Source organism: Lepidochelys olivacea (genome assembly GCF_965140295.1).
Source record: "Lepidochelys olivacea isolate rLepOli2 genome assembly, chromosome: 12".
NCBI classification, from domain to species: domain Eukaryota; kingdom Metazoa; phylum Chordata; order Testudines; family Cheloniidae; genus Lepidochelys; species Lepidochelys olivacea.
This window is the reverse complement of record NC_140422.1, coordinates 43150171-43170866: the sequence shown is the minus strand read 5'-3', so window position 1 is coordinate 43170866 and position 20696 is coordinate 43150171. Positions and strand designations below refer to the sequence as shown.

General features: G+C 50.5%; 2 protein-coding genes across 3 annotated transcripts in view; one reads left to right on the top strand and one right to left on the bottom strand.

The window, feature by feature from the left end:
• MARVELD3 (MARVEL domain containing 3) lies at positions 1-11307 on the top strand. Its single transcript, XM_084644528.1, has 3 exons — positions 1-227; positions 2078-2205; positions 6347-11307. The coding sequence occupies exons 1-3, from the start codon at positions 142-144 to the stop codon at positions 6955-6957; spliced, it is 825 nt and encodes a 274-aa protein (XP_084500654.1). The 5' UTR covers positions 1-141; the 3' UTR covers positions 6958-11307.
• Positions 11308-12746: 1439 nt separating this feature from the next.
• PHLPP2 (PH domain and leucine rich repeat protein phosphatase 2) overlaps positions 12747-20696 on the bottom strand; it is a 148460-nt gene continuing 140510 nt past the window's right edge. For both annotated transcript variants that reach the window (XM_084644526.1, XM_084644527.1), the window contains one exon: positions 12747-18846. In XM_084644526.1, the coding sequence (XP_084500652.1) occupies positions 17707-18846 (1140 nt within the window). In that variant the 3' untranslated portion in view covers positions 12747-17706. The remainder of the gene's footprint in view (positions 18847-20696) is intronic.

The following is a 20696-nucleotide window of genomic DNA, read 5'->3' as shown; positions in this document are numbered from 1 at the left end:
CCCCCCCTCTGGCGACGAGTCATCCGCAGCGGGCCTCGAACCCCTGCCAGCCGCAGGCCCCGGCGCCCGCCAACGCCGCCCGCCTCTGCCTCGGGCGCCGCCCTCACGCGCCCGCCCCGCCCCGGTCCGGCCCGGCCCGAGATGGCGGAGCGCGAGCGCAGGAGCCGCCGGCAGCCGGGCGGGGCGCGCGCGGTGAGCGGCCCCCCCAGGGGCCCCCGGCCCGGCCGGTGAGAGCGGGGCGGCGCCCGGCGCGACCCACAACTGCCCCCCCCGCCTTTCCCCGCCCCATCCCAGGGCCCCCGCCCCCCCCACCTGCCCCCACCCCCGTTCCCAGCCCTCGCCCCCCTCCTGTCCCCCCACCTGCCCCCACCCCCGTTCCCAGCCCTCGCCCCCCTCCTGCCCCCCCACCTGCCCCCAGTCTGTCCCCACCCCCGTTCCCAGCCCTCGCCCCCCTCCTGTCCCCCCACCTGCCCCCACCCCCGTTCCCAGCCCTCGCCCCCCTCCTGCCCCCCCCACCTGCCCCCAGTCTGTCCCCACCCTCGTTCCCAGCCCTTGCCTTCCCTCCTGCCCCATCCCAGGGCCCCCGCCCCCCCCCCGCCTGCCTCCTGCCCCCACCCCCGTTCCCAGCCCTCGCCCCCCCTCCTGCCCCATCCCAGGGCCCTCCCCGCCTGCCTCCTGCCCCCACCCCCGTTCCCAGCCCTCGCCCCCCCCTCCTGCCCCCCCACCTGCCCCCACCCCCGTTCCCAGCCCTCGCCTCCCCTCCTGCCCCATCCCAGGGCCCCCCCCCGCCTGCCTCCTGCCCCCACCCCCGTTCCCAGCCCTCGCCTCCCCTCCTGCCCCATCCCAGGGCCCCCACCCCCCCGCCTGCCTCCTGCCCCCACCCCCGTTCCCAGCCCTCGCCCCCCCACCTGCCCCCCCACCTGCCCCCACCCCCGTTCCCAGCCCTCGCCCCCCCTCCTGCCCCCAGTCTGTCCCCACCCCCGTTCCCAGCCCTCGCCTCCCCTCCTGCCCCATCCCAGGGCCTCCTGCCCCCAATCTGTCCCCACCCCCGTTCCTAGCCCTCGCCTTCCCTCCTGCCCCCCCACCTGCCCCCAGTCTGTCTCCACCCCTGTTCCCAGCCCTCGCCTCCCCTCCTGCCCCATCCTGTGGCCCCCTGCCCCCCCACCTGCCTGCCTCCTGCCCCCACCCCCGTTCCCAGCCCTCGCCTCCCCTCCTGCCCCATCCTGTGGCCGCCTGCCCCCCCCACCTGCCCGCCTCCTGCCCCCAGTCTGCCCCCACCCCCGTTCCCAGCCCTCGCCTCCCCTCCTGCCCCATCCCAGGGCCCCCCGCCCCCCCACCTGCCTGCTTCCTGCCCCCAGTCTGCCCCCACGCCCATTCCCTGCCCTCTCCTCCCCTCCTATCCTATCCCATCCCAGGGCCCCCTGCCCCCCCACCCTCTGTCCCCACCCCCACTGCCCCCCTCCAGCTCTCCCCACCTGCCCCCCCATGATCTCTGCCTCCCAGTGCCCCCCAGAACTCCCTCTCCACTGGCCACCTGCCCCTCCCCCCCACCCCCACAGCTTCCTCTCATCACCTCCCCAGTGCCCCCCACCTGCCCTAACCTCTGCCCCCCCACCCCTTCACCTGCCCCAACTTCCCCCCAGCACCTGCCCTACTCTCTGACCCATCCCTCACTTCCCCTCCACCTGCCCAACCCCCTGCACCTGCCTCCATCCAGCTCTCCCACTAGCCCTGCCCTCAGCCCCCTCTCAGCCCTGTCCCCCACAGTGCCCCTAGCCTCTCAGTCCTACTACCAGCCATCCCCCCGCCACCTCCTGCCAGCACCCCCGCCCCCAACATCTCCCCACACTGCCCCAGCCCATCTTCTTCTTCCTCCTAACTTGCCTCTTTCCCAGCACCCTCTGACCCCCAGCCTTGGCTCTCCTCTCTGTCCCCCATCCCTGTGCTCCTCAGACCTGCCCCTTATTCATGGCTTCTGGCCCCCTTTGCCCCAGCCCCTCTCCCATCCCACTCTCCCGCACCTGCTTTGACCCCCTGCCAGGTCAGCCGCTGTCTCTGAGTCTGTGTTTGGTTGCAGTGAGGAGCACCCTCCTGTGTTGCCATCCCCGAAACGTGGAACCAGCTGCGAGAGGCCGGAGTGCTACCAGGCGGAGCCGTCAGGCCTGCTGGAGTGTTACCAGTGCCGCTACCTCTGCACAGCCAGAGGTGAGACTCACCTGCCTCTGCCACCCAGCGGACGCTCTGCACTAATTCCCATAGTGCACAGGGCCCTGTCTGGGGGCTGGGGGTGCCAGGTGTCCTGTCTAAAGTGTGTGTGGGGAGGGGAGGGGTCTGCTGCCTGTGCCCCTGCTGCCTCTTGGCTGTTAGTCCTGGTGAGGTTGGATGGAGGCACCTGCCAGTTCCCTCCGTGCCCCTGGTCGGTAGCTGGACGTGCGTCCTGGGACAGGATGAGAGTTTGTCAGCATCTGGCCCTGGTGATGTGGTGCCCCAGGAAACACCAGCGCTTAATGTGGTCTGACATGTATTGGGGAGTTGGTCTGTCATCACTCCTGACAGCCCATTCCCCAGCCCAGCAGTTAATTCTGCCCCCAAATGAACCCTGTTCCCCCCCACTCCTCATCAGTTCTCCCCCATCTGGCCTCTGCTCTTCACCCCTCGCCTGGGGCTGGCTGCAGCTGGTCCCTTCTCTCCCTTCCTGGGCTGGGTGCTGTGGGGAGCACGGGGTAGGAGGGGAATCATAGAATCATGGAATATCAGGGTTGGAAGGGATCTCAGGAGGTCGTCTAGTCCAACCCCCTGCTCAAAGCAGGACCAATCCCCAAATAAGTCATCCCAGCCAGGGCTTTGTCAAGCCTGACCTTAAAAACTTCTAAGGAAGGAGATTCTACCACCTCCCTAGGTAACGCATTCCAGTGTTTCACCACCCTCTTAGTGAAAAGGTTTTTCCTAATATCCAACCTAAACCTCCCCCACTGCAACTTGAGACCATTACTCCTTGTTCTGTCATCTTCTACCACTGAGAACAGTCTAGGTCCATCCTCTTTGGAACCCCCTTCAGGTAGTTGAAAGCAGCTGTCAAATCCCCCCTCATTCTTCTCTTCTGCAGACTAAATAATCCCAGTTCCCTCAGCCTCTCCTCATAAGTCATGTTTCCAGTCCCCTAATCATTTTTGTTGCCCTTCGCTGGACTCTTTCCAATTTTTCCACATCCTTCTTATAGTGTGTGGCCCAAAACTGGACACAGTACTCCAGATGAGGCCTCACCAATGCCGAATAGAGGGGAATGATCACATCCCTCTATCTGCTGGCAATGCCCCTACTTATACAGCCCAAAATGCCATTAGCCTTGGCAACAAGGGCACACTGTTGACTCTCATCCAGCTTCTCATCCACTGTAACCCCTACATCCTTTTCTGCAACACTGCTTCCTAGCCACTCGGTCCCTGATCTATAGCAGTGCATGGGATTCGTCCTTCCTAAGTGCAAGACTCTGCACTTATCCTTATTGAACCTCATCAGATTTCTTTTGGCCCAATCCTCCAATTTGTCTAGGGTCCTCTGTATCCTATCCCTACCCTCCAGCGTATCTACCTCTCCTCCCAGTTTAGTGTCATCTGCAAACTTGGAGGAACCATCCCATTGCTCCCAGGCAGGGTAGGGGGAGAGGAGCCACCTTGAGCTGGGTTTGTCCTGTTCCCCCAGATCCACCTGGGAGAATGAGGTCTGCTCCAGGGGGGAGCCCTGATTGGCTGCTGTAGCTCAGGATGTGGGACAGTGGAGAAAACAGCCAATCAGAGGAGAGTCCCCACAGGTGGTGCTAGCAACCTGCTTGCCTCAGCAACCCTACTCCTTTTCAGACATTTGATTTCAGGAGCTAGGACCTAACCTAACATACTTACCCTGTGTGTGTGTACAAACCCCTGTAACCTGGCACACTTACCCTGTGTGTGTGCGCAAATCCATTGTAACCTGGCACACTTACCTTGTGTGTACGCAAACCCACTGTAACCCGACGCACTCACCGTGTGTGTGTCGGGGTACAAACCCGGTGTAACCTGGCACACTTACTATTTGTTTGTGTGTACAAACCACTGTAACCCAACACACTTTCCCTGTGTGTGTATACGTAACGCAGTGCATTTTAACTTGTGTGTGTGAGAGTGTGGGTGGGTGCACTTTATCCTGATTGCAGTGGTCCCTTCTGTCTTTGGAATCTCTGAATCTGTGCATACACAGACCTACTGCAACTCAGTGGACTTCAACCTCTGTGTGTGTGTGTGTACACAGACCCACTTCATCCCGTGTGTGTGTACAGACCCACTTCAACCCAGTGCTCTTTAACCTATGTGTGTACACATACCCATTTGAACCCAGCGCACTTTAGGCCCCGGAGATGGCCATGCCTGCAGCAAGGTCCATAGCTGGGATGCATCTTGCCAGCTGGGGATCTTCCTCATTCCAATAGTCCCAAATCCTCTGAAACAAAGACAACACTTGATTCCAGGAGAGCTGTTCACGTGCTGATCCCGGGGCTAGGGCAGAAGGGCAAGGAGGTTGGGCCTGTGGCTGGTGAACTATTACTTTAGCTCATGCCTTGAGCTGAGTGTGGGTTATTGAGGTGAGGGCTCTGGTCAGCTGCATATGGCTCTTTACTGTGGTGACTTGGTGGTAGGCATCAACCTACAGGGAGCAGCAGGAATGGGATTTGCTGTTGATGCTGAGCGAGAACAGAGGAAGCTAGATAAAGGGTGTCAGGTAGTTATTACAAGCTCATAAAAGGGGTTGTATCAGTGGATGATGGAACTTTGCCCTGTATCAGTGCAATAAAACTCCTCCAGAAACCTGCCTGGGAGCATGGAATGGGGGAGGGTTTTGGTGCCTTTGCATGAGTGAGTTAGTTGCTCCGAAAGAGTCAAGTTGCTGTCAAGTCTCCTACTTTAAAAAGCTGCCCCTTTTCTCCTTCATACTGTTTTACAGCAAATCCAGCCTCGCACAGCAACTAGCCTCCCGTATCCTCCACCGGTGTCATGTAATGCTTAGGGGTAAAGTCAGGGTCTGCACCCAGTACTGAACCATCACATGGGCTCTCTGCTGCCTTCTCTGACTGGACAGTTTAGAGGGTGTATGACCAAGTTCCTTTATGCTGGTTTAGTAGGGGTGAGGGTGAAATTTCTGTGCACCCTTCACTCCTAAGACTCTTCCCTCCACTGGAGCAAGTGCATAGACTGCCAGTTTTTGGGTACAGGGGCTGAGATGTTTGGCACAGTTAATTTGCCATATACCACCATGGACGCTGAAGGCGGCTAATTGAATCCAGTAGCATGTGCAGCTACTGCTGGCTCTGTATGTTCGGGGAGAGAGAAGGCTAGGAGTATAGCATGTTCCCCGCCTGCCAGCCAATTGGCCCTTCCCTAGCTTTGGAATACAGGCTGTTCCCTGCTGGCCCTGCCTCAGATGGATTCTTCATTTGCACCCCTAAGTGGCTGAGTGCTTTGCAAAGATGTGAGGCTTGTCCTGTCCATGGCATACAGTGGTGATAAGGGATGCCCCTTGGTAAGGCTGTGTGCCTCATGGGGTTTAAAGCAAGTTAAAAACAAATTAGATTTTCAGAGCCTGCTAAAAGCTGCCTTATTTCGTGCTCTGGGGCTGCTGGCTTGTTTGCATTAGTGAGTTGTTGATCCTGTCTGTCAAGGTAGCTGTGTCACACCCCTCAGCATGAGAGTGCCTGCAGGACCCATGGATTTATCTGAAGTTGTGGGTGCTTAGCACGTAAGAAAAAAGGCCCTTAAAATATAAAGATCAAAGCAAAATAGTCTCTCCTTCTCCCTCCTAAAGCAGATTGGCTGGAACTTGGCTTCTCCTTCTGGTCTGCCCCCCGCATTCAGAGGGCAGGTGAGGAGCTCTCGTATTAATCAAGCTGCTTGATTTATTTGGATTTGTAACAATTGCAAGCCCCTCTCCAGAGCTCCAGGTATTTCAACAACAATTGAAACAACAGTAGGACTGTGAGGAGTAGTTCCCCACTATGCTGTATGGCTGTATATCTGCCCTGTCATCAGACACCTAAGGAAAAAGTTGGGCTTTGCAGTCATGGGAAAATGCACAGGTTAATGTCATCAGGAAACTGGTGAGGAAAAGGTGGGCCTTGCATGTTGTCCCGTGATCATCTTTCTCTCAGTGAAAGGGAGCTTCAACTACTTACTTCATGGTCAGCAACAGGCAAACCCTCCCTCATGCCTCTGTGTTGCTGCGAGAGAAGCCAGCCCTCTTATAGTTATGGGGGGTGCAGGACCTTCTCAATAAGAGACCCACTGCTAACTGGCCTTTGAATTGTTCATCTTTGCAGCTTGCTGCCAGCTGGTGGAAGTTCTGCTGACCATGCTGATCCTGATCTGCAGCTCTGTGTCCTACAGCTCAACAGGCGGTTACACCGGCATTCCCAACTTGGGGGGCATTTACTACTACCAGTATGGAGGGGCTTATAGTGGCTTTGATGGGGCAGAGGGGGAAAAAGCCCAGCAACTTGACACCCAGTTCTACCAATTAAAGCTGCCGACAGCAAGAGCAGCAATGGCTGTGGGAGGGGCCCTGATGGCCTTCTCTTGCCTTCTGGTTTTGGTTGGTGTGCTGCGGCTGCCATGGCATTTCCCAGCCTGGCTGCTGCTCGAATGCACCCTGGACATATTGATTGCACTTGGCTTCCTGCCTGCTCTGTACTTCTACTTCCACCTTCTGTTGGATGCCTACGATTCTCCAGTGTGCAAAGAGAGAGAGAATCTCTACCAAAGCAAAGGCTACCAAGGATTCAGCTGCAGTGTGCATGGGGCAGAGATAGCAGCTGGGCTCTTTAGCTGCATTGCCATTGTGGTGTTCTTGGTCAGTGCTGGCCTTGCTGTCAGGGGATACAAAACAGTTCATCAGCTGAGAGAGAAGCCAGTGGAAATGTATGAGTTTTAGGGTGGCTTGTTCATAGCCAAGCTGTCCTACGAGCTCATCTCTCTCTGTGGCTGCCAGCCTGGACACCAAGAAGGGGCGGCACCCTCTTCCCTGTCTCAGGATGTTGCATCTGCACTGCTACAATCAGAATACAGGACCATGGCCACAACAAGCACCCCTACCATGAGAGAACAGCTCCAGCTAGAGCCAAGCTTCTCTTAACCAGCCCTCACATTTAAATCTTGTGAATGTGAGTGGAACAGATGCATTCTTAGTTCCATAATCCACATCTGCTCCTTGGCTCTGCCTCTGTTAGCAGTGACTAGCTTACTGCTTGTGCTGAGCTCAGTATCTTGGGAGTAGAGGGACCCCTCCATCTCCTGATCTGCTCAAGCAAGATGTCCCAGCTCTCTCATTGGCCATAGTCCCGTTCCTCCCATACAAGGTAGAGCTACCAGCGCTTGGCAAGATACCTTGTTCATTAGCTAAGACTGAGCTTTTCACTTGACCTTAATCACAACGGGACGTCGTCTCTCCTCCCATCGCTGCATGTTTGAACAACTTTGATTCCCAGCTGCTTGCTACAGGAGTGCAGGGAGCAGGAGAGAATGACATAGGAAGAGAGCCCAGGTTCGGCCACTAAACCCTGCCACTAGCTCTCCTCTGAGCCTGTGCTTCCTCACGTTTCAGGGTGTCACCTTTAAACCATGGTTCTTATTTTTTTTAAATGTAATTGATCGTATAAGAAAATGATTCTACAAACCCGATCATTAGCGGAAGGGTGAGTGAGGACAAACACCAACCATTGTTCCCATAAAGCAGGGGTTCTTAAACTGGGGGTTGGGACCCCTCAGAGGGTCCTGAGGTTATTACATGGGGGGTCACGAGCTGTCAGCCTCCACCCCAAACCCCACTTTGCATCCAGCATTTATAATGGTGTTTAATATATAAAAAAGTGTTTTTTAATTTATAAGGGGGTCGCACTCAAAGGCTTGCTGTGTGAAAGGGGTCACCAGTACAAAAGTTTGAGAACCACTGCCATAAAGCAAAGTGACGTCACTCAGGCAGTAGAAGCTTCACAGCTTGTCTGGAGTGTGACCCTAATGATTAGCTGAGCGCTGCATGCCTGTGTGGAGCCTAGCAGAGCAGGAGCAGCAGCGGGGGAAGGGGTTTACATGTTCATTAGCACCTAGGATTGAGCCTGTGACCAACCCATGGGGAAATGGGATGAAGGCCTGGGAATGTAATGGATCACAGTGGCAACAAGAGAAGACCATCCTATTAAATACAGTTTCTATAACTCATCCCACTATGGTGGGACACTATCCCCACCACCTTCACCACTTAGCTGAATGGCCAAAGTGAAGGTGCTCCAGGGCTCCCTACAGATTTGAACCTCAAGAGTGACAATGGCTAGGGTTGCCAATCCTCCAGGAGTATCCTGGAGTCTCCAGGAATTAAAGATTAATTTTTAATTAAAGATTGTCATGTGAGAGAACCTCAAGGACTACATCCACCCAAAATCGGCATCCCTAACAATGGCTGCTTCAGCCCCAGGGGAATGTTGAGGCACTGTGTCGGCGGTGTTGCTTTTGGTTCCTGGTATGGGGAGTATGGTGCTCAGCTGAAGGGCTGGCAGCCCGGAGATAGATGGAGCAGGCCCTCTTGTGGGAATGGCTGGAGCCTGGCAGTATTTGATGGCAAAAGGCACATATCCCCCCCCCACCCCCTTTTTCCCTTCTGCTACATGTGGAGAGTTGGCCAGCTGGCTTGGCAGGCGGCCACATCCTTTGGGTGAGAGGGGCAGGAAGACCCATTTCTGGTGTAAGCTAGTGCTGTTGCTTTTTTCCTCCCCTTGTCTCTGCTTTTCCCCTGCACTGTTTCGCCAGTGTGGAAGGCAGTTTGTGCTGTTTCTCTCCCTGTAATAGAGGCCCAACACAACTCAAGGGAACAAGAAATAGCCATGTCCTTGTCTGAGCAGAGCTCAGGGTGGACAGGCATTTACCTAAATTCTGTAGAGCATGTGTTCTCATGCTGGAGGGCGTAACACCCCCTGGCCTTTGTTTATGGCTAGATGGGAGTATCTTGAAGCTTTTTTTTTTTTTTTTTGGTTTATAACATGAGCTCACAGTCTCCAGCTGATTGAGAGCCCTGCTGGAGCTGGGCCAAGCATTAGAAAAGACTCGGCACTGGCCCCGCAGGTGCTAGCTGAGCTAAGCTCAGACTTTCTGGCCCGTCTGCCTCTGCTACAAACTGAGTCAGCTAACTAGGGTCGGGCACTCCAGAGTGGTGGGCGGACAGGTCAGGCCTGGCTGAAGTGAAGGGGAGGCATGCCCCACAGCATTGTGTATTTCACTGAGTTGCTCCTCTTCTCCCAGGTGTGGTGCAGTTAATCCAGGGGTTACTGAATGCTCTGGCTCTTGTGTGTGCTCACTTCCTATTTTGTTCTTTATGGATTCAGTGCTGGCTTTACAGATGGTGGCTTCAATGATAATTGCTACTGACCCTTCAAGGGCCAAGCACTGGTGCAAATCCAGCAGCTGGATCAGCAGTTCACCATCCTCAGAGCTCTTCTTATATAGAGCGGCTTGACTTTCTTGTTGGAGAGCTGAGTACTAGCACTGGGCTTCCTTGTTGGAAGGTCCATGCCTCTGCAGGTTCTCTCGCTAGGAAGTGGCTGCTTCTGGAAGCCACGTGCAGGCTCCTGGCATGTTTGGCCTATGGCACAGTGGTAGGCATCTAGCTACACACAGCCCTACAAAGTAATGGCAAAGATCTTTGCAAAGGGAGAGAGGCTATATTGATTAAATGGACTGTGAGCTAGCAGGCACTGCTGGGGAGGCAGCCACTGTTGGGAGACTCCTAGACATGTTATGAAATTAGCATGGTTCTCACTCCACAATGTGATAGAAAAATGAACTTTCATCAGGATCTTCCAGAGCTCAGTGGTGCAGCTAGTGAAGCAGTTGAGTATTCTTGGCACTGCTGGCCTCCTCATAGTGAGGCAGAGCCAGGGTAACAAGCAGTCTTAGCCACTAGCAGTGGCACCTGCAGGCCAACTCTTTCTCTAGGTATAAAATTTCTAAGCAAAATGTTCTGGATAAGAGTGTGTTTTTCACTGACTTTTATTCTTTCATTCACAGGCTGCCAAAGTTAGTCTCTTTTTGATATAATGCAGGGAAGAACTAGATGATAAAATATTAGAGACCAATGAGAGTCCCATAAAGTAATTGGCCTGATGTATAACCTGGACTCTCACCAAATCTGTCTGAAGCAGCACTAACCCAAGCTTGCTCAGTCCTTTGATTCCCTTAGAAAAGCCAGATAGGTGCTGCAGGCAGTGAATCACTACGAATTCCAGCTAATGGTGTCAAGGGACTGTGGTGCACAGAGCTCTAAACAGCGTCTGTCCAGAATAAGGGTCCTGTGGTGCTTTTCCAGAACTGTTAACAGTACTTGCCTGTTTTGAACCCCAGGGGGAAGGTACATTCCCCCTTGGTAAAGTCTCCCTATAGTTTCAGCTGAAGAAAGATGATATCAATTTCAAATTATCTAGCTCCAGACACATGGTGCGCATGCATAAGCCCCTCAGTGATATATAACGGGGACCATCACTTGAAGAAAAATAAGTTTATACGATGCAAGAGTACTACTATAACATTCTGTGCCAGATCACCAGCTGTCATTCTGCTGCCCCCTTTTACAAAGAGTTACTTTTTCTTATAGCACAGAGTCGTTCTGCTAGGAATTTATTGTGCAGAAGACTCCATTAGGAGAGTTGACCTATAAATGAATTCCTTCTAATCAGTGCAGAGCTTGTATTAACCCTTTGAGCCAGGCATTTATATTACCATGATAGAGAAGCCATGCCAGAGACAAGTTTGTTTCCATTTTAAGACCAATGTGTGATATAAATCTCTCTTCTGTCCCTGAGTAAATTTAGGCTGGAAATTAGGTTTCCAATCATCAGAGATGGGAGATTCTGGAAAAGCCTTGCAATAGGAGCAGTGAGAGCATAAAGGATTTTAAGATAGAACTTGATAAATTTACAAATAGGATTATATGGGGGGGGGGGGTTCTGCGGTAGCAGGGGCCTGCACTCAGTGAGCCAGGGGGTCCCCTCCACTCCTATGCTCTATTTGTTTCATACTCTCTGCGGGGTTGGCAGGGGCACCTTTCTGTATAAAATGTGTCTGGTCTTGGTGTAGTCAGCAAAGTTAATCAGCGTAGATTGAGCAAGATATGAGACTTTGGAAAACAGAGTACAGCTATGAAAATTCTGCTGTCAGATCTCACAATAAAGCTTCCACGCTTTACAGTAAAGATATTAAATGCTGAGCTCTTCCTTGTATTCTTTATAAACAATTAAAGGTGAACTTTACTCTTTTAAAAAGTTTGACTTTTTTATGGACTATAATGGGGCAGTGGCTCTATGAAACCATGAACAACCTTCAAAATGAAATGTCATTTCATAGCAGCCCCTATGTATAGCATCCCCTTCATTAGCACTGACCACATGGAAAACATGCAGAACCAACATGACTGGCCAGGACTGCTTAAAAACCCTGCAGTGAATACAAGTGATGTTTAACCTCTAGTTTCAGAGTAGCAGCCGTGTTAGTCTGTATTCGCAAAAAGAAAAGGAGGACTTGTGGCACCTTAGAGACTAACCAATTTATCTGAGCATAAGCTTTCGTGAGCTACAGCTCACTTCATCGGATGCATAGAGTGGAAAGCTTATGCTCAAATAAATTGGTTAGTCTGTAAGGTGCCACAAGTACTCCTTTTAACCTCTAGTGTTTCTCTTATTTAATTGGCACCAGTCTACTCTAAAGCATCACATGAGATCACAAAGCGGGGGGTGGAGCCAGAGATATGGCAGTAAAAGAAAAAGATTCATAAAAGCCAATTATCAGCTGAAGTATACCTGGTTTTGCTTGGTAGTGCCCTCTTTTGGTACCTGTCACTCATCCGCTAGGTAAGTGGGAGGGGAAACAGTATTTATTTAGCAAATCCTTCTTTCAACTCGCAAGGCAAGAGGTGAATTATCTGCCCTCCATTAGCCCAAAAATACAGGGAGAGGAAAACTCTATTCCTGCAACCTGCAGAACCCTTAGCAGCCAAATCGGTAGTGTTACCCAGTGTATTCGCTGTGAAGTTCATGCTTATGCTCACATAAATTTGTTAGTCTCTAAGGTGCCACAAGTCCTCCTTTTCTTTTTGTGAATACAGACTAACACGGCTGCTACTCTGAAACATGTCTAGGCACAGTGGCTTGTGTCAGTCCTAGCCACAGGCTAATGATTCTCCACTTACTATCTGCTGCAGATACCTCTGAAGAGCTGCACAAGAAAGTACTTTTGAGGCAAAGCTACAGAACTCCTCTTCACATGAAGAAATTCCACCTTGAAGATTCTTTACAAGTACTTTATAAGGAGGAGGCCCTATTGGGTGGCAGAAGCCCACTCAGCCAGATGACTGAGTCCGTGTCTACGCTACCACTTATGTCAGCAAAACTTATGTTGCTCAAGGGTGATAAAAAAAACCCAACAGCCCCCTGAGCAGTATAAGTTCTGCCGGCATAAGTACTAGGGTACACAGTGTTATGTCGGCATAGGGTGTCTACACGAGAGATCTTACAGCGGTGCAACTGCATTGGTACAGCTGTGCCGCTGTAAGGTCACTAGTGTAAACATGGCCTGAGACCGTCCTGGATAAAGCTGGTCACAACTGTGCTCACATCATGGCATGATTGTGGCACTATGCAAGTTCTCTCCAGTGCATTAACATAAACAGAATATACGCCTAGATGAAAGTAAAAATCTTTATTGCTATGTCCGCTGAAAAGTTGATCAAAATATTCTTCCTTTCTGAACTGTTCTGTATATCTTAGTAAAGAATCAATGGAATCACATTTTCACCCCAAGGCTCTTCCTCCTTTTGCTGTCACATACAGTGGGTGCAGTGCTGAAGGGGCATTCAGTAAACAATCTACTTCCACACACAATGAAAGAGGGGCATTGTTATAGCTGCATGCTAGAGTCAGGTACATAAAATAGTATATGCTTCATTTTAAAACAAAGGCATGGAAAATCGTTTTGCTGCAATTTCTCTTTAACATGCTCTAGCTCATGTGACAAGTTAAAAAAGTTAACACATTTCAAAAATATCAAAAATACACAAGTCTGAAGATTGCAATAGAACAGCGGACAATGATTGCACAAAAACTATGACGTGAACCCACTGCCTTAACGCCCTTTGGCATAAAACCTACATCCTTCAGGAGAGGTGGAGAAACTCCTGGGTTACGAGGACCATAGATGTGGCTGTATGTTCTGTAAACTAGAGAAAGGGTGGTAGATCTTAAGAGCAACCTATCCCCATAACAGAGAGAGTATCCTGAAGTGCTTGTCACTTTCTGGAATGAAATTAACCCTCGCCCCACAGTTTAGGAGTCAGCAGTTTCCATCAGGCAGCCTCAGCCTCACCTGCTCTAGGCAGCTGGGAGCAATTCGGAGGCTGCTAACTGGCCAAGATTTCTTATCCTCAATACTTTTTGCCTTGGAATTAGTTTGCTCTTATATCAGATATTTTGTTCATTAGTTCCTTCTACTGGGACCTTATTGAACAAGTAAAGCAGATAAGTTAGTGCCTTAGGAGTATCTGCTGCTGTTGAAAGTGCACACCAAGAAGGAGAGAAATACTTGAGACTTGACAGATGGAATAATACTAACCGGCAAACTGCAGCCCCTCACTGGGAAAACGACAGCTCCAACTTCTCTTCCATGGACAGTCTCTTTATTACACAGATGCTCTAGGACAGTGGTTCTCAACCTTTTCCATATTTTTATCACTAGAGGAAGGGGAGAGTGGCCACAACCCCCAGGTCAAGATTCCACTGCTGCACGCCTGCAGAGATGACAGCAACTGTGCAACGGCCTGAGATCATCATCAGGAAAAAGAAGAGGCTATGGAGAACTCTGGTCAGATAGAAATTGAAATAAGCATGGGAAACTCCTCTTTCTTTGTACTTCACCTCACCCTCAGCTGAGAACCCATCACTAGGGCTGCCCCCACCAGCCCAGCCTGTCCCCACATGGGTGACAGGGTTCCTAGGAGCTTGAAAATATAAGAAAACAAGAAGTAAGTTGGGAAAGACAAGGAAGAAGCTTGCTGCCCCATGGAAAGCAGGAAATCAAGAGGCCAGGAAGAGGGGGAAGCTCAGACTGTGCAGCCTGGAGTGAAACACTCTTCTCATAAGACGTGCATTAGAGCAATGTATCAGAGCAAGAGGAAGCCCTCTGTTCTGATTGGCGTCTATGATAACATGCCATGTTGTGCAAGGAAACCACCACTAACCAATGAGTGTACAGGATTTGGAGGGAGGGAGCTGGTCACATTAAAACCTCTTTCTGCTCCAAATACATAGGATTAGAGAAAATCCTAAGTGATGATCACTGTACACAATTAGCCTTTACTTCAGCAGCTCCACCCCACAGCTTCCAGGGGGCTGCAGGGAATGGAGGCTCTGTATCTATACACTCCATCTGAACTGTCTGTTTTGCTTTTTCCTGCACTTTTTCCACTGAGCCATACAGAGCTGATAAAATCAGTCCTCTCAATGACAGCTGCAACACTCCCTCACAGCCCAGGTTAGTTGGAGCCCAGATATCATGTTCAGAATCTAATTACTAGTCGGAGACACATGCTGGATTTTCCACATCAGTGCAAGGATTCCAGTACAGAACCTTATTTGTAATAGCACATACTAGTGTACTAGTGCAAGGATTCGATTCACATTCTTACTCAGGAAGAGGGGCACATTTCCATGTCAGTGCATTAGTCCAAGACTGTATAAGAGGCTGCGTTGCAGCTCTTCTGTAGTGCTTCTGAGACTACTGGGCTAGCTCAGGTGTTTGTTAAAATTATCAGCAGTGAAAGAATTAAAGGGGACCTGCAATTTTTGCTTCTTTTAAGGAAGAGAACCTGAAAGGTTTTTTTGTTTTGTTTTTTAAATAATTTTTTTGGTCTTCCTCTTTTCACTGTAGACTCCTTGGATAACTCAGAGACAGTGTGGGAGCGCTCTTGTCCCTTAATTCTCTCTAGGTTGATAGAACTAGCAGAGGCTTTGAATCTTTAACAAAAAGGTTTTCTTCCAACTTCTAAGTTAAAATAGGTGTTAACAAAACTCAAAGGGTGAGACCATCCTATGGGAAAGAGGCGATTTTCTATGACATTAGCTAACGTGGTTATTAAACATGATGAAATCCTAGGGCTTGTACGCCCTAGTACTTATGTTAGTATGACTTATGTCACTCAGGGGTGTGAAAAAGCCACCCCCCCGAGCGATGTAAGTTGCACCGACCTAAGCGCCAGTGCGGACAGTGCTGTGTTGGCGGATTTATTATGCCGACAGCAGAGCTCTCTTCCATCGGCATTGAGTGTCTCTGGTAGCTGCACTATGGTACCGACTCTAGTGCAGAATAGCCCTTTATGTGGATCAGGCAGTTCTTTCCACGCACGTTAGCAGGGCTAGGATGTTGGCTACCATGTAGTAAAAAGACATATTTTTCCCCTAGTGAAGACAAAGCCAAGGAGTTTTACGTTCTGAATAATAGCTACTTCCCTGCTATCACGTTTTCTCACAGGATCTATGATGTCAGAATCCCACTAGTTTTCTAATTGTACATTGAGTATTCCAGGTCAGACAAGACCTGACTTTCTGATATAAAAGAGAAGCAAAAACCAAACACACCAGACAAAATAATACTCACCCCAAAAGCCCAGAACTCTTTTGGAAAAACCTTTCAGACTTTCTTCCTAGACATAATAAATAAGTAAAATAACACTAGCACTAGTCCCAAATAATGTCATAATGAGGCTATCAGTGTTGTCATACCACTGAGGGTATGTCTACACTGCAATTAAACACTTGGGGCTGGCCTGTATAGAGCTGACTCAGGCTTATAGGGCTCGGGGCTGTTTAATTGCAGTGTACATGTTTGCGCTCGGGCAGGATCCCAGGCTCTGGGAGCCTCCCTCCTTGTGGGGTCCCCAAGCCTGAATGTCTACACTGCAAATAAATAGCTCTGGAGCCCAAACCAGCTGACACAGGCCAGCTACAGATGTTTAATTGTAGTGTAGACATACCCTGAGATTACTGAGGCAGCTCCCACCTCAGAGCTATTGTTCCCAACTCCTGGGCTGCAGACTCAGGAAGATGATCTGCCTGGATTACAGATGGAAGGTTGTCTTTGCAACCCTTTTGTAAAGACGAATGCTTAAATCCTGGAAAAACAGCCAGAAAAGTGCTAGCAGGGCACCACGCTGCATACTGGCCCATCCAGGCCCTGAAGGTGGAAACTGGAACACATTTGCTGACTGGATGCTGGGCAGCTCACTGCTACTCTCCAGAGTTGTTCTAAAATCCTTTTTTCCTCAAGTGTGCTGATAAAAATGTTTGTATTTGGGAAAAGTTCCATTTTCCATCTTGAGTTTAGAACTAAGCAGAAACCACACAGCTTCATCTTGTTCACTTCCTGGTCTGAGCACTTGCAGCTGGAGCATGGGCAGTCCTGGACACTGATTCTGCTTTCTGCTTCTGCAGAGACAGGCAAGGGCGCTTTTGCTGCTACAGTGTAAGAGGTTCATATTTCGCCATGTGTATTAGAGGGAGTGCTTGTGAAATGAACCATCAGAGACCTTCTTGGCACATGCAGAGCACTCTAGGCTGCTCATTAGCCTTTACTGCTACAAACAAAACACCCCGATGGACAAGATGAAGTCCCCCCGCTCACACTTCTTAGCTTCTGCCAGCTGAGGGCACCACAAAGAGCACAGACTCTGTGCTTTGCAGTGGATTCTGACTTCATCCCATGTCTGGCGGATATGGAAGGTTCTGCCTTGAAGTGCACACCAGGGGGGTGGCCAACCCCCTATCCCCTATGGTTGTACACACTAGCCCCATCCCTACCCACGATCATATTTGTTATGGGGACAGCCAAACCCCTCCTGGAACTCCTCCATGCCTCATGGTCATATCTGTCATTGGGGCACCCAACCCTCATGTCCCAGTTGTATCCTTCAGGTTGGAAGGAAGCCCCTGGATAACCTCATAACAAGTGGTGACAGAACTACCTCAGCTCCCCCAGGGCCCCTGGTGTACCTATCAGGAGGGCACCAATTCCCATTTGGAGGAATCCCCCCATCATATCCATTGTGAGGTTACGGAAGCCCCTCTCCCTACATAGTAAAGTGCTGGGCAGATGGGGAGCAAAATGGCTCGAGTGCAGTCAATGAAAGTGCTTGCGATGCATATAAGAATCAATTCTCTGACTGGTTCTGTGTCTCTAGTAAGCTTCATTGTCACCAGCTGTATTCTCTGAATAGTGAAGCCAAGTGACCAGTCCCATCATGATGGCTGAATCAGATACTTCACAGAACTCTGGATGCTGTGCATAACAACAGCTGCCTCCTCAGCTCCTACACAGAAACCAGCCCACTGCCTGGCAAACCCTCAGGAGGGCAAGGGTTAATGGCAGGTGGTGGGAGCACACATAGGGAAGTCTGCCTTCTCAAATGCCAGACAATCCCCAGCATGGAGCTTGGCTGCTGGCCTGAGTACCCTGGGCTCACAGAACAGCAGGGATGCTGCCTCAAGAAGCTGGCAGCCCTGAGTTTAAAGCTCCAGGCTCATCCTCCACTCCAATAAGGAGGGAGCTGATGTCTGTTCCTTTCCTTGCAGATGCCAACTCCTCTGCCCCGATGGGGTTACAAAGCTGTGTCAAACTCATCTGGAGGAGCCACTGCAGCCTTCTCATTGGGCTCCTGCTCTGCACCACTCCCATGGTCCTGCTTAATTTGTTCCTTCACTTCCTCTTCCAGGTCAGCAGGCACAACAAATTGATCCTCTGGCTCCAGCTGGGTGGGAGCAGCAAAATAACCTGTTTTCTTCTTCGGCACCTCTGTGGCTACCTCAATAAGGTTGAGGCTCTCTTCCAGGGGCACTATGGAGCCATTGGAAAGCTTCTTCCCAGAGAGACAGCATGTAGAAGGAGACTTCTGCAACTCGCACCTCTCCTTGGTTCCTGCCAGGAAGATGTTGCTGTTCACACTGTTCTGTCTCTGAATCCTGAAGAAGAACCCCCCAGAGTCATCCTCTGAGCCAGCAGCAGGAGATCCCTCCTCAGCACCAGGAGGCCGAGGCTCCAGGCTTTTTCCTTTACAGCAGTGGATGTCCACTTCCACTTCCACTTTGCTGCCATTGGTCATCACACCCTCCACAGGCTGCTCATCGTCGCTGTCCAGACCATTGTCAGAATGATTACTAGAGAACGTGGCACAGGAAGGTTGGCGCTGAAAAATGCTGGATGGGGGCACAGGATGGAGGCTGCAGCGTCGCTCGGGTCGAGGCACCAACCCTGCATCCAGACCAGCTCCACTGTGTTCATCTGACGCAGTGGAGCCCACCTCACTGCTAGCTTCTGAGGCTGACAGCTCACTGCTGAACTCTGAGGCAATTCCACTACCTGAGGAAGGCGTTGTTGGTTTGGCAGTGGAAATAATGCCCCCAGGGCCCGGCAAGGTGAGGCCGTGCATCTCACATGTGCAGCTGTCCTCACCAATGTTCAAACACACCACCATTGCTCCCACATTGTCTTGGCAGCCATAGCTTTGGGCTAAAGTGCAGACCTTCTTTGCAGCAGCTAGTGGGTCATGCAGGTGGCGTACAGCCGTGACAGCCTCTGTATAAGAGAGGTGTTCCCAGAGGGCTTTATTCCCCAGTAGGAGCAGCTCATCCTGCACAGTCAGGGGAATGGAGTAGACGTGAGGCTTGGGCAGGATCCAAGGATGTAAGTACGTGCAGCCTAGCATCCGAGTACAGCAGGTTACACCATTAACCTTGTTGTCCTGCAGTCAAAGAGAAGGCAAAGTCTGAGCATTTAGCATACAAAGACCATTCTGAGCACATTCTCTCTCTGCCTATACACTGGCCTAGAGCCCTCAAGGAGGTGGACATGTCTTCTCTCTCACAATGCGATTAGTCCATTACTAGACAGAAATGGTAGAACTATCAATAATAAAGCAGAAAAGGCAGAATTGTTCAATAAATATTTCTATTCTATATTTAGGAAAATGCCAGATGATGTAGTCATATATGATGATGATATACTTCCAATTCCAGCATAACTAAGGAGGATGTTAAACACCCAGCAAGCTATTATAGTTAGACATTTTTAAGTCAGCAGATCTGGATAACTTGCATTCAAGAGTTTTAAAAGAGCTGGCCAAGGAGATTTGTGGCACATTGGGCAAGTTTCAGAGGACTGGAAGAAAGCTAATCTTGTGCCAATAGTTAAAAAGCATAAAAGGGATTACCTGGGTAATTATAGGCCTGTCAGTCTCAGGCAAAATAACAGAATGGCTGCAAGGAAACTTGTTTAATAAAGAACTAAAGGAGGGTAATAAAGTTAATGCCAATCAACACAGGTTTATGGAAAATAGATGATGTCAAATTAACAATCTCTTTTTTTAATGAGATTAAAGTTTGGTTGATAAAAGCAATAGCGTAGATGTGGGGACCAGTCTACAAAAACATTTAGTTTATGGCAAACTGGGGTGTGAATCTACCCCATGCTAGCCTGCCACACGCTCACTGTCTGTGTGGCCTTTGCTGATGCGCATTAAATCTAGTTCTCTTTGAAAAAGGACTAGATCAAAGCACATTAATGAACTGTTATTGTGCATCACCACGGTGCACAGGGACAGTTAGAGTGCAGCAAGCTAGTGCAGGGGTAGTTTAACACCACTTTTTCACAGAAGCTGGGTACTTACTTATGCAGTACCTGTCATTTTTAAGATGTGTTGTGCACATATACATTCCACTGCAAATGTACGTGTCCCAATGCACTTGAGCTGGAGACTTTTGCCAGCAGTAGCACTAGGTGGTGCATGTGCTCCCGTTCTGCTCAGGTTCCCAGATGAAACCATAAAAGGGGCACATCCACCACCTCCCTCTCCGTTCCTTCACACTGCTGTATGTAATGTCCGAAGTGAGGGGTACTAGAACAATTTTTATAGTGGGGGTGCTGAGAGCCATTGAACCAAACTGTAAACCCTGTATATAATGGAAATCATTTCAAACCAGGGGGTATGGCAGCACCCCCAGCACCCCGTAGTTCGGCACCTATGTGTGAAGTAGATGGGAAAGTGGGAGAGTCATGGAACATATATCTGCACAACATATGTCAAAGAAGAGGAAGTTACTCACCTTGTGCAGTAACAACGGTTCTTCAAGACTTGTGTCCCTATGGGTGCTCCCCTGTAGGTGTGTGTGCACCCCCATGCTGTTGATTGGAGAATTTCAATAGCAATCTGTCCCGCCTGTGCAGCTCCCTGCCTACCACAAGGCTAGCTAGCGTGCAGAGGCATTTCTCCCTCAGTTCCTTCTCTACCCCAGAGTCAACCAGTGGAAACACCAAAGTAGAGGGGAGGAGGGAGGTTTGTGGAGCACCCATAGGGACACACATCTTGAAGAACCATCCTTATTGCACAAAGTAACTTCCTCTTCTTCTTCTTCAAGTAGTGTTGCTATGGATGCTCCACTGTAGGTGACTCCTGAGCAGTACACACTGTTGGAACCTGGGACTTCGGAGTCTGATACAAATGATGGTACAGAAGCCCCGAATTGGGCGTCTGAAGCTGAATCACTCAGAATGGCATAGTGTTCTGCAAAGGTATGTGCAGAGGCCCATGTAGCT

Bases quoted from the DNA above. Each gene is read 5' to 3' on its own strand.
- MARVELD3 (XM_084644528.1), top strand. From the start codon at position 142: ATGGCGGAGCGCGAGCGCAGGAGCCGCCGGCAGCCGGGCGGGGCGCGC. The intron at 228-2,077 runs GTGAGAGCGGGG...GTTTGGTTGCAG, and splicing joins AGGGGCCCCCGGCCCGGCCG to TGAGGAGCACCCTCCTGTGT. The intron at 2,206-6,346 runs GTGAGACTCACC...TCATCTTTGCAG, and splicing joins CTACCTCTGCACAGCCAGAG to CTTGCTGCCAGCTGGTGGAA.